This window comes from Apium graveolens, unplaced genomic scaffold (genome assembly GCF_009905375.1).
Source record: "Apium graveolens cultivar Ventura unplaced genomic scaffold, ASM990537v1 ctg7227, whole genome shotgun sequence".
In the NCBI taxonomy this organism is placed as follows: Eukaryota; Viridiplantae; Streptophyta; class Magnoliopsida; order Apiales; family Apiaceae; genus Apium; species Apium graveolens.
The window spans coordinates 33,653-52,477 of NW_027420149.1; the positions used below are offsets into that span (position 1 = coordinate 33,653).

General features: G+C 33.6%; 1 protein-coding gene across 1 annotated transcript; it reads left to right on the forward strand.

Annotated features, from left to right (window-relative positions):
- The first annotated feature begins 6,221 nt into the window (after positions 1 to 6,221).
- LOC141703949 (protein MRG2-like) lies at positions 6,222 to 8,401 on the forward strand. The gene is made up of 6 exons (XM_074507326.1): positions 6,222 to 6,329; positions 6,950 to 7,009; positions 7,110 to 7,123; positions 7,449 to 7,541; positions 8,067 to 8,208; positions 8,354 to 8,401. The coding sequence occupies exons 1-6, from the start codon at positions 6,222 to 6,224 to the stop codon at positions 8,399 to 8,401; spliced, it is 465 nt and encodes a 154-aa protein (XP_074363427.1).
- The last annotated feature ends 10,424 nt before the right edge of the window (positions 8,402 to 18,825 follow it).

The following is an 18,825-nucleotide window of genomic DNA, read 5'->3' on the forward strand; positions in this document are numbered from 1 at the left end:
ATATTAAAGATGAAGAAATTAGTCATCGCTTGGATGGAGATGAGTGAAAACATTTTGACACGTATCGAAGAAGCTTGATAGCAGCATCTATATGAGCTGTTGTTGGGTGTTGCATAAATTGAGTGAGGATATGGACATAAAAATAGATGTCAGGATGGGTTATTGTCAGATAAATGAGTTTTCCCATAAGACGTTGATATGGATGTGGGTCACTGAGGAAGGTTCTTGTTTCAACGTTGAGACGAAGGTGAATATCCATTGGAAGTTTCAATGGTGTGGCAGAGATAACATCAAATTCTTCAAGCAAATCCAACGCATATTTCTTCTGAGAGACAAAAAAATCCAGTTGTAGATCTGCTAATTTCAAGACCCAAAAAGTAGTTCACATCCCCCAAATCCTTCATCTTGAATGTTCCAGACATCATTTGTTATAGATGATTGATTTCTGCAAGATTGTTTCCTGCCAAGAACAAATCATCTACGTATACTAACACAAGAATGATAGAAGAGGACGTAGTGAGAGTGAACAAGCTGTAGTCGGAGAAAGATTGGACAAAGTACAGATCTTTGAGAGTGTTAGATAGTTTTTCAGACCAGTTTCGTGGAGCTTGACGCAATTACACAGTGACTTCTTCAGTTTGCACACGAAATTCAGCTTTAGAGAAGAACACTCCATCTGGTGCAGTACAATATGACTGTCAATGCCACTATAACCCTGAGGCAATCTCATATCGACTGTTTTATATAGATTTCCGTGCAAAAAAGCATTTGTAACATCCATTTGCATAACGTGCCACTGCTGAAGAGCTGCTACAGCCAACAAGACTCTTACTGTTGTCATCTTGGTAAAAGGGGTGAATGTGTGTTCATAGTCCACTCCATAAATCTGTCTGTTCCCTAATATCAACAATCGAGATTTGTAACGTTCAATTGTTCCCTATGGTGTAAACTAAGTTTTATAGAGCCATTTGCAACCAGTAGCCTTTGCACCAGGTGGCAAGGTTATGATTTCCCATGTATCATTGGCTTCAAGTGCTGAAAGCTATAGATTCATGACATTTACCCAATTGACATCTTGAACAGCCTGTTTAAATGAAGTACGGTCTTTGTGTGTTGTTATAGAGGTTAGAAAACAGTCAAAGGTCGGGGTTATTTATTGTTCAGTTACTGTTACCAGATTGGCACTAGGTTTAGGAAAGGGCCATGTGATATAAGATTTCATCCGAGCTGGGGTTTCATGTTGTCGAGATGACCTTCTTCGAGGGGACTTTTAAATTTGTATAACTGTAGAAGGCTGTGAGTGGGGTACATTAGATGTAGCTTCGATAGGAGAAGGTGACACACTGGGCATAGGGCTTAAGGTTTCATGTGCAGAGAGTTGGTTGTCACTTGATGTCTGAGCATCACTCATAAGTTCAACAAAAAAATCATCATCAATATGCATATGCACTGTAGCTGTAGGCATCACAGTTGGTAAAGGTGACATATAGGGCTTAGGTATAGTCACATTTAAAGAAAAAATAGTTTCATTGAACGTCACATCTCTAGATACAAATGTTTGTATAGTGCTTAAATCTAACAGTCTATAGCCCTTTTGAGTAGGTGGATAGCAAATGCTAAGCACACAAGGGACACCTCTTGAAGCAAATTTATCTGAACTATAAGTAGGGTTAATAGCAAATGCTAAGCATCCAAAGCACTTCATTATAGAATAGTCAACAGATTCATTATTTAGCAATTCATAAGGAATCTTATTACTGAGAGTAGTTGAGGGTAACCTGTTAATTATGTAGGCAGCTGTGAGCATAGCCTCTCCCCAGAAAGAGATTTTGAGTCCAGATTGAAGCATAATAGCTCTTGTAACCTCAAGCACATGTCTATGCTTTCGCTATACTCGAGCATTTTGTTGCGACCTGTAGGCACAGAAAGTCTGGTGCACAATTCCTTGCATCTGGAAAAATCTGCGGCATTTAGTATCGTCGAATTCCTTTGCGTTGTCTGACCGGATCACTTTAATAGATGAAGCAAACTGCCTTTGGACAAAATGATAAAAAGTTTCCATTGTCTTGAGGTAGTCAGATTTGTGTTGAAGTAAATACAACCAGGTCACTCTAGAATAATCATCAAGTATTGTCAGAAAATATGTAAACTTCTATCTTGTGCATACTTTGTACGGTCCCCAAATGTTTGTGTGCACAAGATCTAAGGGCTTGGTAGCATGTGACTCAATCAAGGAGAATGGAACCTTGTAAATTTTGCCATTGGGCATGTCAAGCACACCTTGCTACACCATGTATGCATTGTTTAATGCATTCTATAAACTTTAATTTAGACACAGTGGCATGCCCCAATCTGTTATGCCAAAGAGTGTATTCATCTGCAAGAGTAGCTTTCGATGCAACAAAGGAAAGTTGACTGGTGTTCTCAGACACTGCATTAGATGGAGACAGATGATACAACCCATTTTAGAAAATTCCTTTGCTTTTAACAATATGAGTTTCAGCATCAACAATAGTACACTCAGTTGGAGAGAAGATAGCATAACAATCATTGTCCTGAGATAGTTTGTTAATTGACAACAAATTACGAGTAAAAACAGGGACATACGGGATATTCAAGAGTTTAAGACCACTTGCTAATTTCACATCTCCAAGATGAGTCACCATGGTTGTTGCTCTAGTTGGTAGATTCACTGTTACATGAGGTTTGGCATTCTTAACATTATGCAAGAGACCATAGTCTGCAGTCATATGATCTGTTATGCCCGTAGCCATAATCTACCTTCCAGTTTCAATACCAACATTGTTACATGTGATCATTCCCGAGATTGGACATTCTAAAGCATCTTCATTATAATCATGTGACAATGACTGAGATGGGATGAGCTGAAGAAGTTGTTGCAGTTGTTGAGGGGAGAACACAATTGGTTGTTGAGTTATGTCAGATGGTGTAGAACCCATGGCCACATTTGCAGCAGGAGGACCTTTAGGAGAAGCACCAACTCGAGAGCTATTCCACCGTGCATTAGGTACAGACACTCTTGAATTGGATGGAGAAGGTTTGTGTTTATAGTTCCATCTGGGTGAGCCTACAATGTTCCAGCATTTGTCCCTAGTGTGCCCCTTTCTACCACAGACTGAGCATGACAATGACCTCTCTGCACTCACAGAGGTTTTGCTGAGCATAGCAGACACATCTGTATCATACGAATAGGCACCTTTTAAAACCTCTTTTTGTGACTCCTCTTGTTGAATGACAGCACAAGCCATTTCAACACTTGGTAAAGGAGTAATCATTAACATCTGGCTGCGTTGAGGAGTGTAAATATCATCCAATCTATTAAGAAACTGAAATAATTTTGCCTCTTCTTTTTGAGTGTGAATAAAAGTCAGCAATTGAGAGACATCTTCACCTACAGTTATCACAGCAAGCAATTGGTTCATAGACTCCAATTCTTCCGATACACTACTTAGAGATGTAAAATAATCTACCATAGTAGATTATTTGAGTAGATATAAAGTATGAGTTAGCTTATATTTGAGTAGATGTAAAATATGAGTTAGCTTATGGTAGATTATTTGAGTAGATGTAAAATAATCTACCATAGTAGATGTAAAATACGAGTTAGCTTATATTTGAGAGACATCTTCACCTACAATACTCATAGCAGGCAATTGGTTCATGGACTCCAATTCTTCCCATACACTACTTAGAGATGTAAAATAATCTACCATAGTAGACCATTTTGTTTCATATCATACCCCTATTTACTTAGCTTATATTTCCTGGAACCATGAGTTAACTAAAAACGCTTTTCTAATTGTTTCCAGACTTCGGAAGCAGAAGTAATAAAAAGCACAGACTTTTTAATAGTGACAGAAACATTATTGTGAATCCAGCAAGTTACCATACTATTACACATATCCCATTGAACTAGCCTCTGTCTGATCTGTAGCACTTCGAATCTCCGTTCCGTGTACAAAACCCAGCTTTCGTTTGGATGATAGTCTAATCTCCAAAGACCGCTTCCAAGATCGATATTCATCAGATCCTCGAAGTTTTGTGACTCTAATCGACAACTGGTTATCAGAGGGATGCAGAAACAGTAGGTTTTGCATATCTGAAAATGAAAACTTACTCCCACTCGCCATTGCAGACACACCACACAAACATAGATGTTTTTAAACAACTAACAATACAGGAACACAAACAAAACAAAGACACCACAAATATACAGAAAAAATCACAAAGAAAATAGCTCGATGCAAATCACTCTTCACACACCAATCTTCACCTGCTGCTCTGATACCATAATCCTTTTATAAACACAAATAGCAAAATGAAGAAATGAGAGCACAAGAAATGCACAGCATAAAAGGAGTCTCAATTAGATCTGAAAAACTCAATTGAACAACATTATATCCTTCCAGCATTATACCACCACTACAGGACAATATTGTTAGCCTCCAAGACTAAATATAGATAAAGACATATATGAACTTAAAGCTTATTACAATTAAAATGTTCAGCAAGAAAGAGTAAGAAATAAAACAAAATGTGGCTACTGTGGACCTAGATAATTGGCCACAGGAGACCATCAATATTAGTTACAAAAAGATTTATTCAAGACTACTCCTAAAAACTCTCAATGCCACAATCCACATAGATATGCCATAGCTACATGACTAAAACATACAAATAGAAAAACAAATAACTCCCAAGTTTAGAAAAACAAATACCACTTCTTTTCCAGTCGATTTGGGTCATTTATGATCGTAAACATTTCCAAATGATCATTTTCTAACCAAATGCAGAGATTTATAATAGTAGACATTTCCATATGACATTTTTTCAACCGAGTTTCTTCCCCTTTGAATCTGAGGCGGACTACCACACTGTTCCTGGGCCATAAGATTGGGACCTACAAGAAATATTACCGATTGAACTTGGTCGATTTTGGTAATATTTCTAACTGATTATATGGTTTGTTGTTGGTTTGGTTCAGTTTGAGAAGAAAAGAAAAATAGACAACTAAGGGTCGGTACTTGGTTGATTATGTACTTAAATATGACCATCCACATTGGTTGGTTATATTGGGTTGGAAATGTGAAGCCAAACCAACAATGCACAACGGTAGTATTTGTGGTGGTGACTTATGGCCTTTCCTTTCTTGTAGTGGGAATATTGAAGTGGTTCATCCTATGTTCTATGACAAGCTAAACAGACTATTAATAACCAATCTATCTACGAGTAGAGATGGGAGTTAGAAACCAAATTAACCAACTAAGAGTAATAGTATCATTACGCCAATTTTTTTTTATAAAGAGTTATATAATAAGATCTAAATTTTGTTTTGGAAATCATGTACATGAGGCTGAGGATGACCCATGAGATAATAACATTTCTCATATAAATACAAGAGTGTAAGTTTGTAATTTTAAGATAACTTACTAGTATTTACTGAAATGACATTAAATTTGTATGGTAAAAGTTTATAACCTCAGTGAGTTACTTGAGGTCATCCTTGGACCATTTTTCTCAAAAATATTTATTAGCGGTTGCAAAAATTAAAACATAATAAATCTAATTAAACTATGAGTATTTTAATAATAAGATTTTTTAATCAGAATTTAATTTCTACTCAAATTTATTCACAAATAGTAAAATACCTAAATTAATTAAAAATATCGCTATAAAGTAAAAAATTACGAAAATAATTATAACTATATTTTTTTGTAACTGAAAAAATCTTTTAATAAAAGTGATTAAATATTGTGTCCAAATATGAAATACCACTAAAATATTGTGCCTAATATATGTTTTTAATTAAAACTGTCTTCATAATAAATGTATTTTTTGAAAAAAGTTATGCGTTATAAAATATCCCTTCTTAGTCTTAGACTTTATAGATCTGGTTCATAAGATTCAAAAAAATTCATAATATAGGTTCTAAATAAAACTTTCAAAAAAATAAATGTATTTTTTGAAAAAAGTGTCCGTTATAATAACAAGCACTCTCTTAGTCTTAGACATTTAGATCTGGTGCAAAAAAATTAACAAACTATTAGCCAATCAGTCAGTCAAGAACAGGTACTTCTATCCTATGTAGCCAAGTTTATGTTTATAAAGAGTTATATAATAAGGTCTTGATTTTGTTTGTTTCAAAAGGGATATAACAACCATTGTAATTGTAGGTTGAAAGAAACAAAATTCATACAGAAATGGGACGATCAAACAGTGGAGTCTCACGCTATTCTCTTACAAACAGTCTTTATCTTGAAGGTGAAAAAGTCCTGGCCTTTTATGGTGGCAAGTGGTATCCGGCCAAGGTATCGCACTTGCAATTTTATCTTTTAAGTTTTTCTTTATCATTGGAGTGATTCCTATCTGTTTTAATTAATGTGTGTGATTGAATTTGGGTGATTTACATTGATTGCTCATGATATAATTATATGGGAAGGGAAAATAATTGATGCATTGTTATTTCACAATTCTCTTATTGTATCGTCACATTATTTGAAGAAGTTAATACATACTTTGAAGTTCTCTTATTGTCCTCAAGAGGATTCAGATTATTTGAAGAAGTTAATACATACTTTGAAGTTGTCAAAGTGCTTTTTTCGCAAACATCATATCAAACATCACAATTTGAGGATTAAATCCCAAAGATGTTGATTTTTGCTGTGCACTTATACTATAGTGACTATGTCCAAATACATGAAATGTGCACTAAGGTATTTAGTTTTAGCTCCTCATGAAAGTCATTGTTGCATATTTATTTTTTCTTTTATCATTAATATAGCGTGATTCCGTAAGTTATTTACCACCTTGCTGCATATATTTGAGCAATTGGTCAGTCATCTTTTGTGCTTTTATTGCCTTTGCATCTTTAACATTCTTTTGGTTTGCTTTTGCAATAAAAAAGGTATAAATTCTATTTTCTTTATAGGTGCGCAAGGTTGAATACGAGAAACAAATAGAGGCATGGACATATTGGGTTCATTATATTGTGAGTATTGCTTTATTAAAACCTTGTATTTTTTCATGAGCAATGAATATTATTAGTATTAATCATTTTTTAATAACCTATTGTCACTTTATATGTGCAGGGTTGGAATAAAAGGTTAGTAAGAGGAAGCACCTTACATTGAGAATAAAATACTTTTTTCTAATAAATTTTTTGTTCTATAATTTCTTTCCTTAATACGTTTGTGTTCTTGTAATTAGATCAATTATAGTAGTCTTTATATTATGTTAAATCCATTATTATCTTATTTATTATTGTTATAATAGCTAATTTGAATATTATTGAGTGGGTTACATGCTCATGAAAAGTTCTTTAGTTCAATGTTTGTTCAACTATTTTATGTTCATATTTTTTCTAATAGCTTGCTTTTAAGCATGTTAGCCTCCTCCTAGAACATTGTTAAAAACTTTCAAACTCACAGGTACGATGAATGGATATTAGATGCTCAACTCCTCAAGAAATTTAGTGAAGAATGTTCTCAAAAGCACTTGGGAAGCGTGGTAGATCAGCTATGGTATATTTATATGCACAAATATTTTGTATTTGTTTCAACCTCGCCTTCTTTTAATTAATATTAATACCTATGTTATGGTCACATGCAACAAGAGGTGGTTCCAAGATACACCTTGAGGTGGTATGCAAATAATAATTGTCATATTCTTAGTAAGATAAAAGTGAAGGTTCTTGAGTTATAATCCAATTTTTGAGAAAGACCGAAATGAACTCCAAGAATGCAAAGTATTTTTGCCATTCGAGGTTCAAACAATGATAAAAGACTAACACTTTGATTACAAGAGGTTGATGGTTTCAAGTTAATTATGCTCTCAATTGTTATTTAAAAATGACAAGTGCATATTTTCATGATGTTGTTAATGCTGTGATAATATCTAGTGATATTTTTATTGTTAGATCACCAATGTCACTCAATTTTTGTGCTATCCATTATATCTTGTGCCTTATTTTATATTAATAATAATTATTATCTTTTAGATCTTGGATAGACTCATATTTTAATTGTTTCTTACATTTTATTTTTCAGTCAGTTAAATGCTATTTCAATTTTTGTTATTTATCAGGAGGATCCTTTAATAATGGAGGAAAATAAGTTGAGTATTGAAATACCACAGGCACTCAAGACTCAACTTTTGAATGATAGAGAATATGTAACAAATTCATCAAAGGTACTCGAATTTCTGTTTTACTAAATTAAACTCTTCACCTCGTTTTATATAATCTTCACTGTACAAGTTTCTAACCAGGTACACATCATATATTTAGCTCTAAGTCCATCCTATAATCTTAAATGAAACTATCTTATATTTTCAGTTAGTTGATATATTTTTTAAGCAAAGGTGTGGAGCAGGGGGAGTTTAGAATCAAACTCATCATCTACATTTCTTGTAAACCTCTTCTGGCACTAACTCGATTGGGAATTCTTTGATCCTAATATATGTTAATTTAACTTTTTCGAAATTTTCAGTGATATGAATTAGCTCCCTTGAACTGCCCTTGATATTATACCTTCATAGTTAGTGTACCGTATGTGATCTATGTATCCTTCATACTTATATCCTTGCCTGGTGACTTACAGCTTGTTGGGCTCCCGCGTTCTCCCAGCGTCGATGGCATTTTGAAGATGTTCAATGAGTTCAGGGTGAATGAAGATGAGGAGTAAGTTTCTTATTTATAATTGATGTTAGTATTGAATTATTTGAGAATATGTGTGCTTAGGCTTAAATCCTACAATGTATTCTACAACAGTTTGTTCTTTATATGTAGGTCAACATCAAAAAGAAATAACTGACTTTTACTTTCAGTGATATAATAAAAAAATATTTGATGTCACTAACTTTTGTTGTTTTATTTTGTAATATTTCTTTATATATAGTTCCACGGCCTAGGTGTTTCTGTTGATCTAGAAGTCATCTAACTTCTGACATGCTTTGCTTTGGGGTTAAAGGTTAAGAGAGACAATTCCAGAAATCTTAAAAGGTTTGTGCAATTACTTCAACAAAGCGTTGTCCACAAAGCTTCTCTACAAAACTGAGCTCCAGCAATATGACGAAGTGCGTGCAAAGAATATCCAGCCTTCAACCATATATGGAGCTGAACATTTTTTGCGTCTTTTTGGTAAGCTAGACAATTCTTAGAGAGCTATTTAGATTATTTTAAATGAAGTTTCATGGTATTTTCTTTTCTATACATGCTATTTTTTTTAATTTAATATGGTGGCTAGGTACTATAATTGCTTGCAGAGACTTTGAAAGCATCAGTTTAAATAGTATGAAACTATTTCATTTCAGACCTATCATGCTACTAGACTTTTTGGCTATATATAATGACAAGAGTTTCAGACAAGACAAGTTTGCCTGTACCTCAAATCAAGGCTTTATGATGGGGAATTCTTTAATGTTAATTGATCAATCTATTTCAATTACAGTTAAGTTGCCAAGGTTCTTGCGTGCTGCTAACATTGACGAGGAATCACTGCTGAAACTTCAACAAGAGATAATTGAATTGCTGAAGTATGTCTCTTTCTTTTGATTAACTGCATTGCAGAAGATTTCAGTTTTTACTATTCTACCAACAAAGGCTGCCGTCCTACAGTTTTATATTAACTTTCTTCAGTCTATGGTCCTATAATTTCTTTTATTCCAAATAATGAGAGCATGTTGGCTTTGTTCCTCAATTGCTTTGCTGAGCCAATACTAATAAACACACTAACCATATTGTGTGCAGGTTTTTGGAGGCCAATCAGAGTACATTTTTCCTTTCTAGCTACTCACAAGAACCATGAAAATTTGGATATATACCTAGATGAAATAAGAAATATTGAACTAAGATGCTTTTATTTACTTACCAAATATTGAACTAAGATGCAGTTACCAATATGCTGAACACTTTATTTTAATTACCAAATATTGAACTAAGATGCTTGCTGTTTTTTAGCTATATAGCTGGCAGGAGCATGTGTTGTTTGTCATTGGCTTGTTATGTGTTAGTAGTTTATTTAATCAGCAATTTGGTGTTACTAGTTTATTTTAAGCACCAATAGCATGATGTAATTGGCAGTTATTTATTAGTGGGTATTTTTAAGATGATAATAATATTTAGTGGTTGTTAAGGAAAAAATAATCATATAAGCTAAGGCTGATAGTATATATTTGTTCTTAGGAAAAAATACACCATTGAACATATACCTAACCATCTTTTACTTAATATGATAATATATTTCGTGATTGTTAGCAAAAAAAAAAAATTAATCATATCCTAAGGCCAAGGTAGAAGTTCCTTTTGTTAAAAAAAGGTAATTAAAAATAAGTATAAAAATTTGTCTAAAATACCTACATTTTAAACTTATTTAAAAAGTATATTAGTTAAAAATTTATTTTCAAAATAATATTTTTGGAAAAAAAAGAGAATAAATCCGACCACATAAAAGCACGCACGAAAATTCGGCAAATTAAACCGACTGACAGGGCGTAATCGTCGGTTATTACTGTATGAATCGACAAAATCATACCGTTTTTGATGACGTGGCAACATTAAATCGAGCAGAGAGATGTGTCGATTATATTGCTGAAATGGCACGAATCACACTGACCCTCGATCATGGTTGATTATGAGTTTACCAGAAAAATATTAAAAGTGATTTTATTTAGAAAAATTTGTACATTTTTACCATGGAACAACATAGTTTTGTACGAAAGTCATAACTCAAGATAGCCGGTTTTAAGCTCTCATATCTCCAAATGAGTAGAAATTGAAAAAAAAGAAAAGAATAGAAAGAATTGAGAACGAGAAGTGATACAAACATATAATGTAAATCTTTTCTTTTTTTATTTTTATTACATTTGTGTTTGTAGTGTGGGGTGTGTATTACTTGTTTATGTGTTTATATGTATTAAATATGTGTGTATTTACATTAAATGCATATTTTTCATGAAATACTTGCAAATTACTTGTTTATATTTATAAAATGTTTGTATGTAGATGACAAACATTGATCGAAGTTGGATTGGAAATCACGTCGTTAACTCCCATATAGAGAGTGGTGTAGATTTTTTTTTAAATTTGCAAGAAAAAATGGAAAGAAATAAGATGGTAGAATGAAATTCCTTGTAAATATTGTACAGAATTTGTATTGGTTAGATATTGAGATTTAGATTTTATTTGCTCGCTAAAGGACCTTGAGGGTACATCATATGGATGTCGATCATCGAAAAAGTTGGGAAGGAAACGTTGTCGAACATCACATCATCATTATTGTATTCGGAACCTCTTAGGGTAGAACAACTAGTAGATTGAATGCGATGTTGAACGATTTTCCAGAAGAAAGCGTGAATTTTATGATACCGTGGATCGGGGAACTAGTAATGTAGAAGAAGATGGAAATGATATTGCCAAAAAGTTGTATAAAATGATTGTTGAAAATGGAGAACCTATTTATCCCGGTAATACAAAGTATACAGAATAGCTTTACTATGAATTTTTCCAAATTCAAAAATACTCAAAGTATAGTATATAGCTTTTGATAGTTCGCCTTAACCTTTTCACAGTAGGGGGGGTACCAAAAAACACACGTTTCCTCAAACTTATTTATAATGAAAAAGATTATAAAGGGTTTGAGGGTTGATATTGAAAATTATATTATGTCAGCACGATTGTATGTTATGTTATGGAGATGTGAAGGATAAATTTGTGTGTGATATATGTGGTCAAGATCGGTAATCGAGATGTTGCGAGAAAAGATGGTAAGAAAATACTAAAAATTCTTAAGACATTTTCCTTTTGTTTCCTCGACTACAACGTATGTATATGTCATCGGATACATCCGATCATAGGAGAAGGTATAAGAATCGTGATATAAAGATAAAGAAATCAGTCATCCTGCAGATGGAGAAGAGTGGAATCATTTTGACCGTTGATATCCATCATTTGCTCAAGAGATTCGCAATATAAGGTTTGGCCTTGCGACCGATGGTTTCAATCCTTTTGGCCCTACCGGAAAAAAACATAAAAAGTGTGTGGCCCTTGACTGTAGTTGCTTATAATCTTCCACCATCGACGTGTATGAAAAGGCCTTATATATTTATGACCGATATATTGCTGATTCCGAATAGCATTGGTAAAGATATTAATATTTGTCTAAGGCCTCTCATTGCCTCATTTATGGATCGATGAAAATGACAAGTCGCCTAGCGCACCTTATTCTTTCACTAGAAAATAACTTAAACTTTTGTGTCAATGGATAAGTTCTTTGAAACTTCTAGATAGCTAGTCTTCAAATATATCTCGTTGTTACAATAATGAGAAGTGTATATTTTATGAATTTAAATCACGTGATTGTTATATTTTTGTAAAAAACTTATTATCTCTTGCAATTCGTGAACTTCTATCGACACCTATTGTGGATGCCATCACGGTAATTTCAAAAACAAAAATCAATATTTGCGGTCATAGGTGGTTACAAAAAATGATTTGAAAATAATGGAAAAAATCGGTTCTTAAAGCATTGTGCTTGTTAGAAACAAATTTTCCTAAAAGTTGGTTTGATTTGATGGAACACTTGATTATACATTTAGTGGAAGAAATTAGACTTGATGGACCTGCTTATTGGTATTGGATATATCTGATTGAGCGTTTTTTCGGGAAACTTAAACAAAAAGTCAGTAATAAAGCAAGAGTTGAGGGTTCAATTATCGAACATTATATGGAAGAGGATATTCTTGATATTTGTTCTCTTTTTCTTTACCTCTGATTCGGAGATTACTTTGCATCGTAATGACGTTTTGTTTGACGTACAAAATTCCGATAAATTAAAAGTTTTCAAAGAATACGTTCTTCTAAAATCTCCTGAAGTTCAACCTTACCTAAAGTACGAAGATCTTACCATAAGAATTTAAAAGGACTATGAATGAGCTTAAAAAAGAACCAAGAAAATGGAAAGGGAGACCGGGGTGTCCAGGTTGTTGTTAAAGCCATCATATTGGTCCCTTTTATTTTGGAAAGATATGTTGAACAATTGGGAAACCAATAAGGGACATTCACATTTGTCATCCTCGGAGCCGCTAATCGTCAACTCTTAAAAAGGTTGCATAGTGCCGATGCCCGGTCATTCAATACCATATGGGAGTTATCTTATTTAAACATCTACGCACACACTCAAGTTTTTATTACCAAACTATATATGCTAATATAATTAATTTATTGATATTAAGGAAATTATAAAGCAAAACAAGAAGAAATCAACCAGACTTGAGGTGTGGGATAAATGTCATAAGAGAGTCGGCTCTGATCCATAAAATCTCATCTACACTACTCTGCATGCCATGCACATTGCGGTAGTTATTCAAATAGTTTTAGTGTACATGCTTGCTTGTTTATATAAGTACTACAATTTTCTTTTGTTATAATTTCACTTGAAAACTGTGCAGGAATGCTATGTCTCTATACTTGAGTGGATGCACTTGGATATTACTCAAACAAGTATGAGGGATGACCTATAGGATCAGTGGATGGAAGCAACGGGGTTCCTCGAAGGTGAAAATGCTCGAGCCACTGACCTCATTCCTACACAACTACACGCTATAGAGATTCCACCAGAGGCGAAGCCGACTCATTCTCATCCGCGCCAATCCACATCGATTCGCTCATGAGATATTCGATGAGGAAATACCCACATTTGCACGCACCGCCCTCTTCTAACCCAAGTCAGAGGCTGCAATGGAATAATCTCATTGGTAGTGAGGTTGTTCACATTGTCGGAACATTAATTGAAGATATTGTCGAAAAACCTAAAACGCAGGTTCAACAGGTATATTGTAAATTTAATTTTATTCCTGCTTTTAAATTGGTTTATACAGGTTTATATATTTATATAGGAACAACTTTATTTGGAGGTTTAAAATGATTATACCACCGAGGATGAGGCTTCGAACAATGAGGATGGTCGCGGTGGTAATTATAGTGGTGGTTGTGCTGATGTTGGTGATGGTGGCCAAAATAATGATGGTGGATCATCTTCTTCTGTTTCTTTGTCGGATTAATTATAAAGTTCTATGAACTTTAATTAATTTAAAAATCGGAACTTCTGTTGTAAGTTAAGACAATTTTGATGCACCAGTTTGTTGGATGTCCGGTTATATCATCCTTAAAATTGGTATTATCTCGGTTTGTAATGAAATTTAACTTTTTCTCGCTTAATATTTATCATGTATGTTTGTGAATATTTAATTTTATTGGTTGAATGTTTTGTAGGTTGTTTGTGTACTTGAATTGCATTGTTGGTTTTGAAATTGTATTATTGGTTTTGGAAATCCATTTTTGGTTTTGGAATGGCACTGCAGGAACTGCAGAAAACCATTATTTTTTTGTCTAAAAAACCCAAAAAAGCGACCGACCTAAGACATAACCGACCAAATTTTACCATAAATATACAGTAAAAACCGACTACCAGAATACATAAATGACTGTATTAAAGAGTAAAACCGACCGTATCCTTAAATGTTTGTCGGTTAAGGTTGGTCGGTTAAGGTTGGTCGTTAAGGTTGTCGTTATGACATGTATAGCCATATGTACAGAAAAGACCCCACTTTCTATATATTGAGGTGGGACATAACTGACTGAGGTTAAAAGGGTTCAACAGGACCAAATGTTATAACTGACTAGGCTTAAATCGACCATATAAATTTGACATTTTTAGCTTTTTAACCGACCAATTCTTGATAAAACCACAATATTGATGCAAAAGGTTTGATAGAAGGTTTTGAAAAACAACATAAGGGAAGGCTATAATATGGAATGTTTAGGTTTTTGAATTGTACTGAAAGTTTGCATTTTTGTAGTTTGTTAAATTATGATAGTGATGTAGTGGCTCATAATAGTCAAATTAAAAATTTGGTCACAAATATTAATGTTGATTATGTGAATATTAAGGGGGATATTGGTAGCTGATGAAAATAGGGTAGTCTAAAGCATACCTAAAGGTAGATCATGATAATAGGATAGTTTTGAATTGTATTTTCCTACCAGGTATTTGGCTTCAAGTGGCGAAACACATTAATTGTTTTGTGCTCTAAAACTGTCAATGTCATGCTTAAAAATTTGACATCTCCAAATTAGTTCAATAACAACGAAGCTAAGCTTTATATAAAAAACTAAAAATTTTAAAATTTATGCATCTTGTGGTAATGCAAGCGCGTGTTGCAGATGTTAGAGAGGATTGTTAAACTGTTGCATTTATATAAAAATTCTCATTGAAAAAGATTAGTACATGAATTTCATTTTAACATAATAATGTTATTTATTTGACATTATATATGACTTTTATTTCGTCAGTGTTTTATATTCGAATGCTTTGTATTAGTTTGATAATGATAATCAAAGTTTTGATTATTTATCTATGATTGATTCGGCTTATTTTTGTTTTTGGCATGTATGTATGTATGTTTATATATAGACATCATTTATATATTTTGTTTATTGACATCGTTCTTATTTTTTACATCGATTATTAACGGATATCTTAGTACGTGTCTAAGATATCGGATAGTAAGTAATGTCTTTGTATGTTTAATACATCAGTTATTTAGTTAGAAATGATGTATTATAGAGTCTTTCACATTAGTACAGAACCGATGTCAAAAACAGAGACTTTTAACTACCACTACGCCATAAACGACCTTATACAACATGATTAAGTGATGTTGCCGTAGAAAATTTTACCATATCATTATGATAATCTACCCTATTATAATATGTTTTTATTATATTAGCATAGGTTTGTTAAAGTGTTGCCAAGCCATAGTATAAACTAAAATATTCATTTTTTATTAAAAAACAATTAAAATTCTGCTGAGTAGTCACACGTGGGTCCCACATGGGGGTTCCCAGTTGCTGACATGACCCCGGTGGGTCCCATCTGTGGGCCACATACTCCCCACGTTGCTGACGTGGCAGCTTTGGTCCCCACATGGGTGACACCACACTGCTGACGTGGCTGGTGGGTCCCGCATGTGTGCCCTACATTGCTAACGTGACAGTATGGTCCCCATATATGGGCCCCACACTGCTGACGTGCCAGTTCTGGGCCCCACACTATTGACGTGCCAGTTGGGGTTCCCACATGGCTGAAGTGGTGATTGTGGTCCCCATCTGGTGGGGCTCCACTAATGACATGGTGAAGGGTACACTCTGCTAATGTGGCCACAGGTGGGACACATTTGTGGTGAGGTTGAAGTACTATTGAAGGTTAAATAAAAATTTTGCACAACCTGGTAATTGAACCCGTGACCTCCCACATAGCAATATGAGGTGCAATTCACTACACCACAGATGAAAATGTGTTTTATACCACATTGTTTGAATGTAATCTTATACAAACAATTGATTTTTACTTAAAAGAAAAGACTCCTTAATTGACTCCTTTAATTTTTTTAAATTAAATTTCGATGATTCATCCATACAGATGTTAGAAACTATCTACTTTAGGGGTGTACCATCATATTTAGGATTAACCTATATATAATATATATATATATATATATAATTATTGTGAGATAATATAGCAGTCAAAGTAGTCAGAATAAACCACCCCAAAACTGCGCTATTGTGCCGAATAAAGTATCGATTTTTTTAAAATAAACTTTCGACTTCCCTCAATAACGGATGTTAGGAACTATCTATTTTAGGTGTGTACCAGGAAATTTAGGATTTTATATATTTAGTTTTGGAGATATATAGCAATCAAAGCACTCAAAATAAACTAACACCTAAACTGCGCTATTGTTGCAAATGAAGTATCGATTCTTTTAAAATAAAATTTCGATGATCCATCTGTACGGATGTTAGAAACAATATATTTTAGGGGTGTAACATAATTTTTAGGATTTTGTTAGGTCACACACACTGTAGAAGGGGGTTGAATACAGTGTTTACTACAATCAAATCGAATATAAGAACTCAAGTAATAGAAAATAGATTTTATTGAACACAATAAAGTCTATTACAATATGGAACTATCCTCTCTCAGTGATGAACTAATTATTACGAGAGCTGTTAGGGTTACAATGAATAATAACTTCGATAATGATAACACATATAGTGTAAACCCTATTCCTGTGTTTATATACTACACAATTACAAGATAATGTTCTAATTGATATGGAATATAAGTTTGCTTCCTAAAATATATCAACTAGTTATTTTTCTTCCAAGTATTCTATTTTTCATAGAATTCCTTCTTCATGCATATTTCTTTATGTCTTAGTCTCGATCTTCTTTCCTTTCAATCAACCGCCTGCCTTATCTGAAAGTCTCCTTAAGTCCTGATATTATCTCCTGATAAATATCTTCTGATAACTTAAGTTCTGATATCTTAAGTTTTTTCTTCATTATAAGTGTTGATTTCCAGTTAAGTACTGATTTGTCATGTTAAGTAAGATCTGAAAAATAAACACAAATCGTATTACATATGACATCACAAATATATCTAACGATCTCCCCCAACTTATAAATTAGCATAATATACAATTTTAACAAATATTTGATGATGTCAAGAATATTAAGTACAAATACATGAGAATTTGACTAGATAACTACAACTTACAGTCCTTTTAGCTTTACCATCTTAAGGTCTGATAACAGCTTCAGTCTGTACACACTTCAGAATTTAAGCAGTTGTAGATCTTTGACTTGGCTTCAATTTCTGATCTCTTTGATGTCAGGAGTTGTTCTGAGATAGTTCTTCAAAAGACATCTCTCACCATATTCAAGTTCATTAACCATCCTCCTTTTAGCATTTATCAATTCAGTTGTATCTTCACCAGTTTGAAAAATAGCTGCTCTGAGATCATTTATCTTAGCTTTTCATATCTCCTGATCTAGTCTAATCATATGCCTTGTCAGACTCTAAATTGAATTCCACAGCCTTATAACCCAGAAAAGTAGTTATAATCTTAGTAGAGTTAGGGTTCATTTTAACAATATCACCTTTGTGATCTCTATACTTGGGACAATATGTGCTATCAGACTTTACAGAATAAAGCTTCTTCTGTCTTTGAATTTGTGACTTTAAATAACCTGCAGCACTATCTGTTAATCTGTTTCTCACTTGAAGTAGGAATAGGACATGTTCCAGTTCCTCAAAATACTTCAGTGGTATAGCATTCTGCCTGATATGGTATACCCTTCCATCTATCATAAAATATAACAAGATATGTTTTTTCAAAAAGGTATGGTAAACCATTTGTACAGATTCAAGTCGATTCAATCTTTCAGGAGTTGCTCCAACACCTTGTTCACTTAAGGAAGTTGGATCATTGGTAGTGTTATGTACTATTCTTTCATCAAAACTACCCAATCCATATTTATCTCTTGCTTCCTTTCCTGTAACAACTCTTGCTTCAAAACCACTTGTTACAGTCTTCAAAGATTGAGTATTTTAGCTTTGGTGAATCCTGGTTGGAGTATCTTTGAAGGTATAACATGAGCAATGTCAGAGGATTCCTTTTCCTTATCATCTGATATCAAGCCAACTTGAGCTATACAAGAGGTTGCTTGCTTCTATGTCATATCAGAACTTATTACATCTTGACTCTGAACAACATGAGCCATGTCAGAGGTTGTTTGAAAAATCTTCTTTTGCATCAGAGTAAGACTAGCATCTTCTTCATCAACAATTATTTCTTCATCCATGACTAGCATATAAACCTTTACAGGTTTATTAACTTTTTCTTTACCCTTGGACCTTGGATCAATTTCAACTTGTGATTTGGCTTTGGTTGCCTCGGAATTTG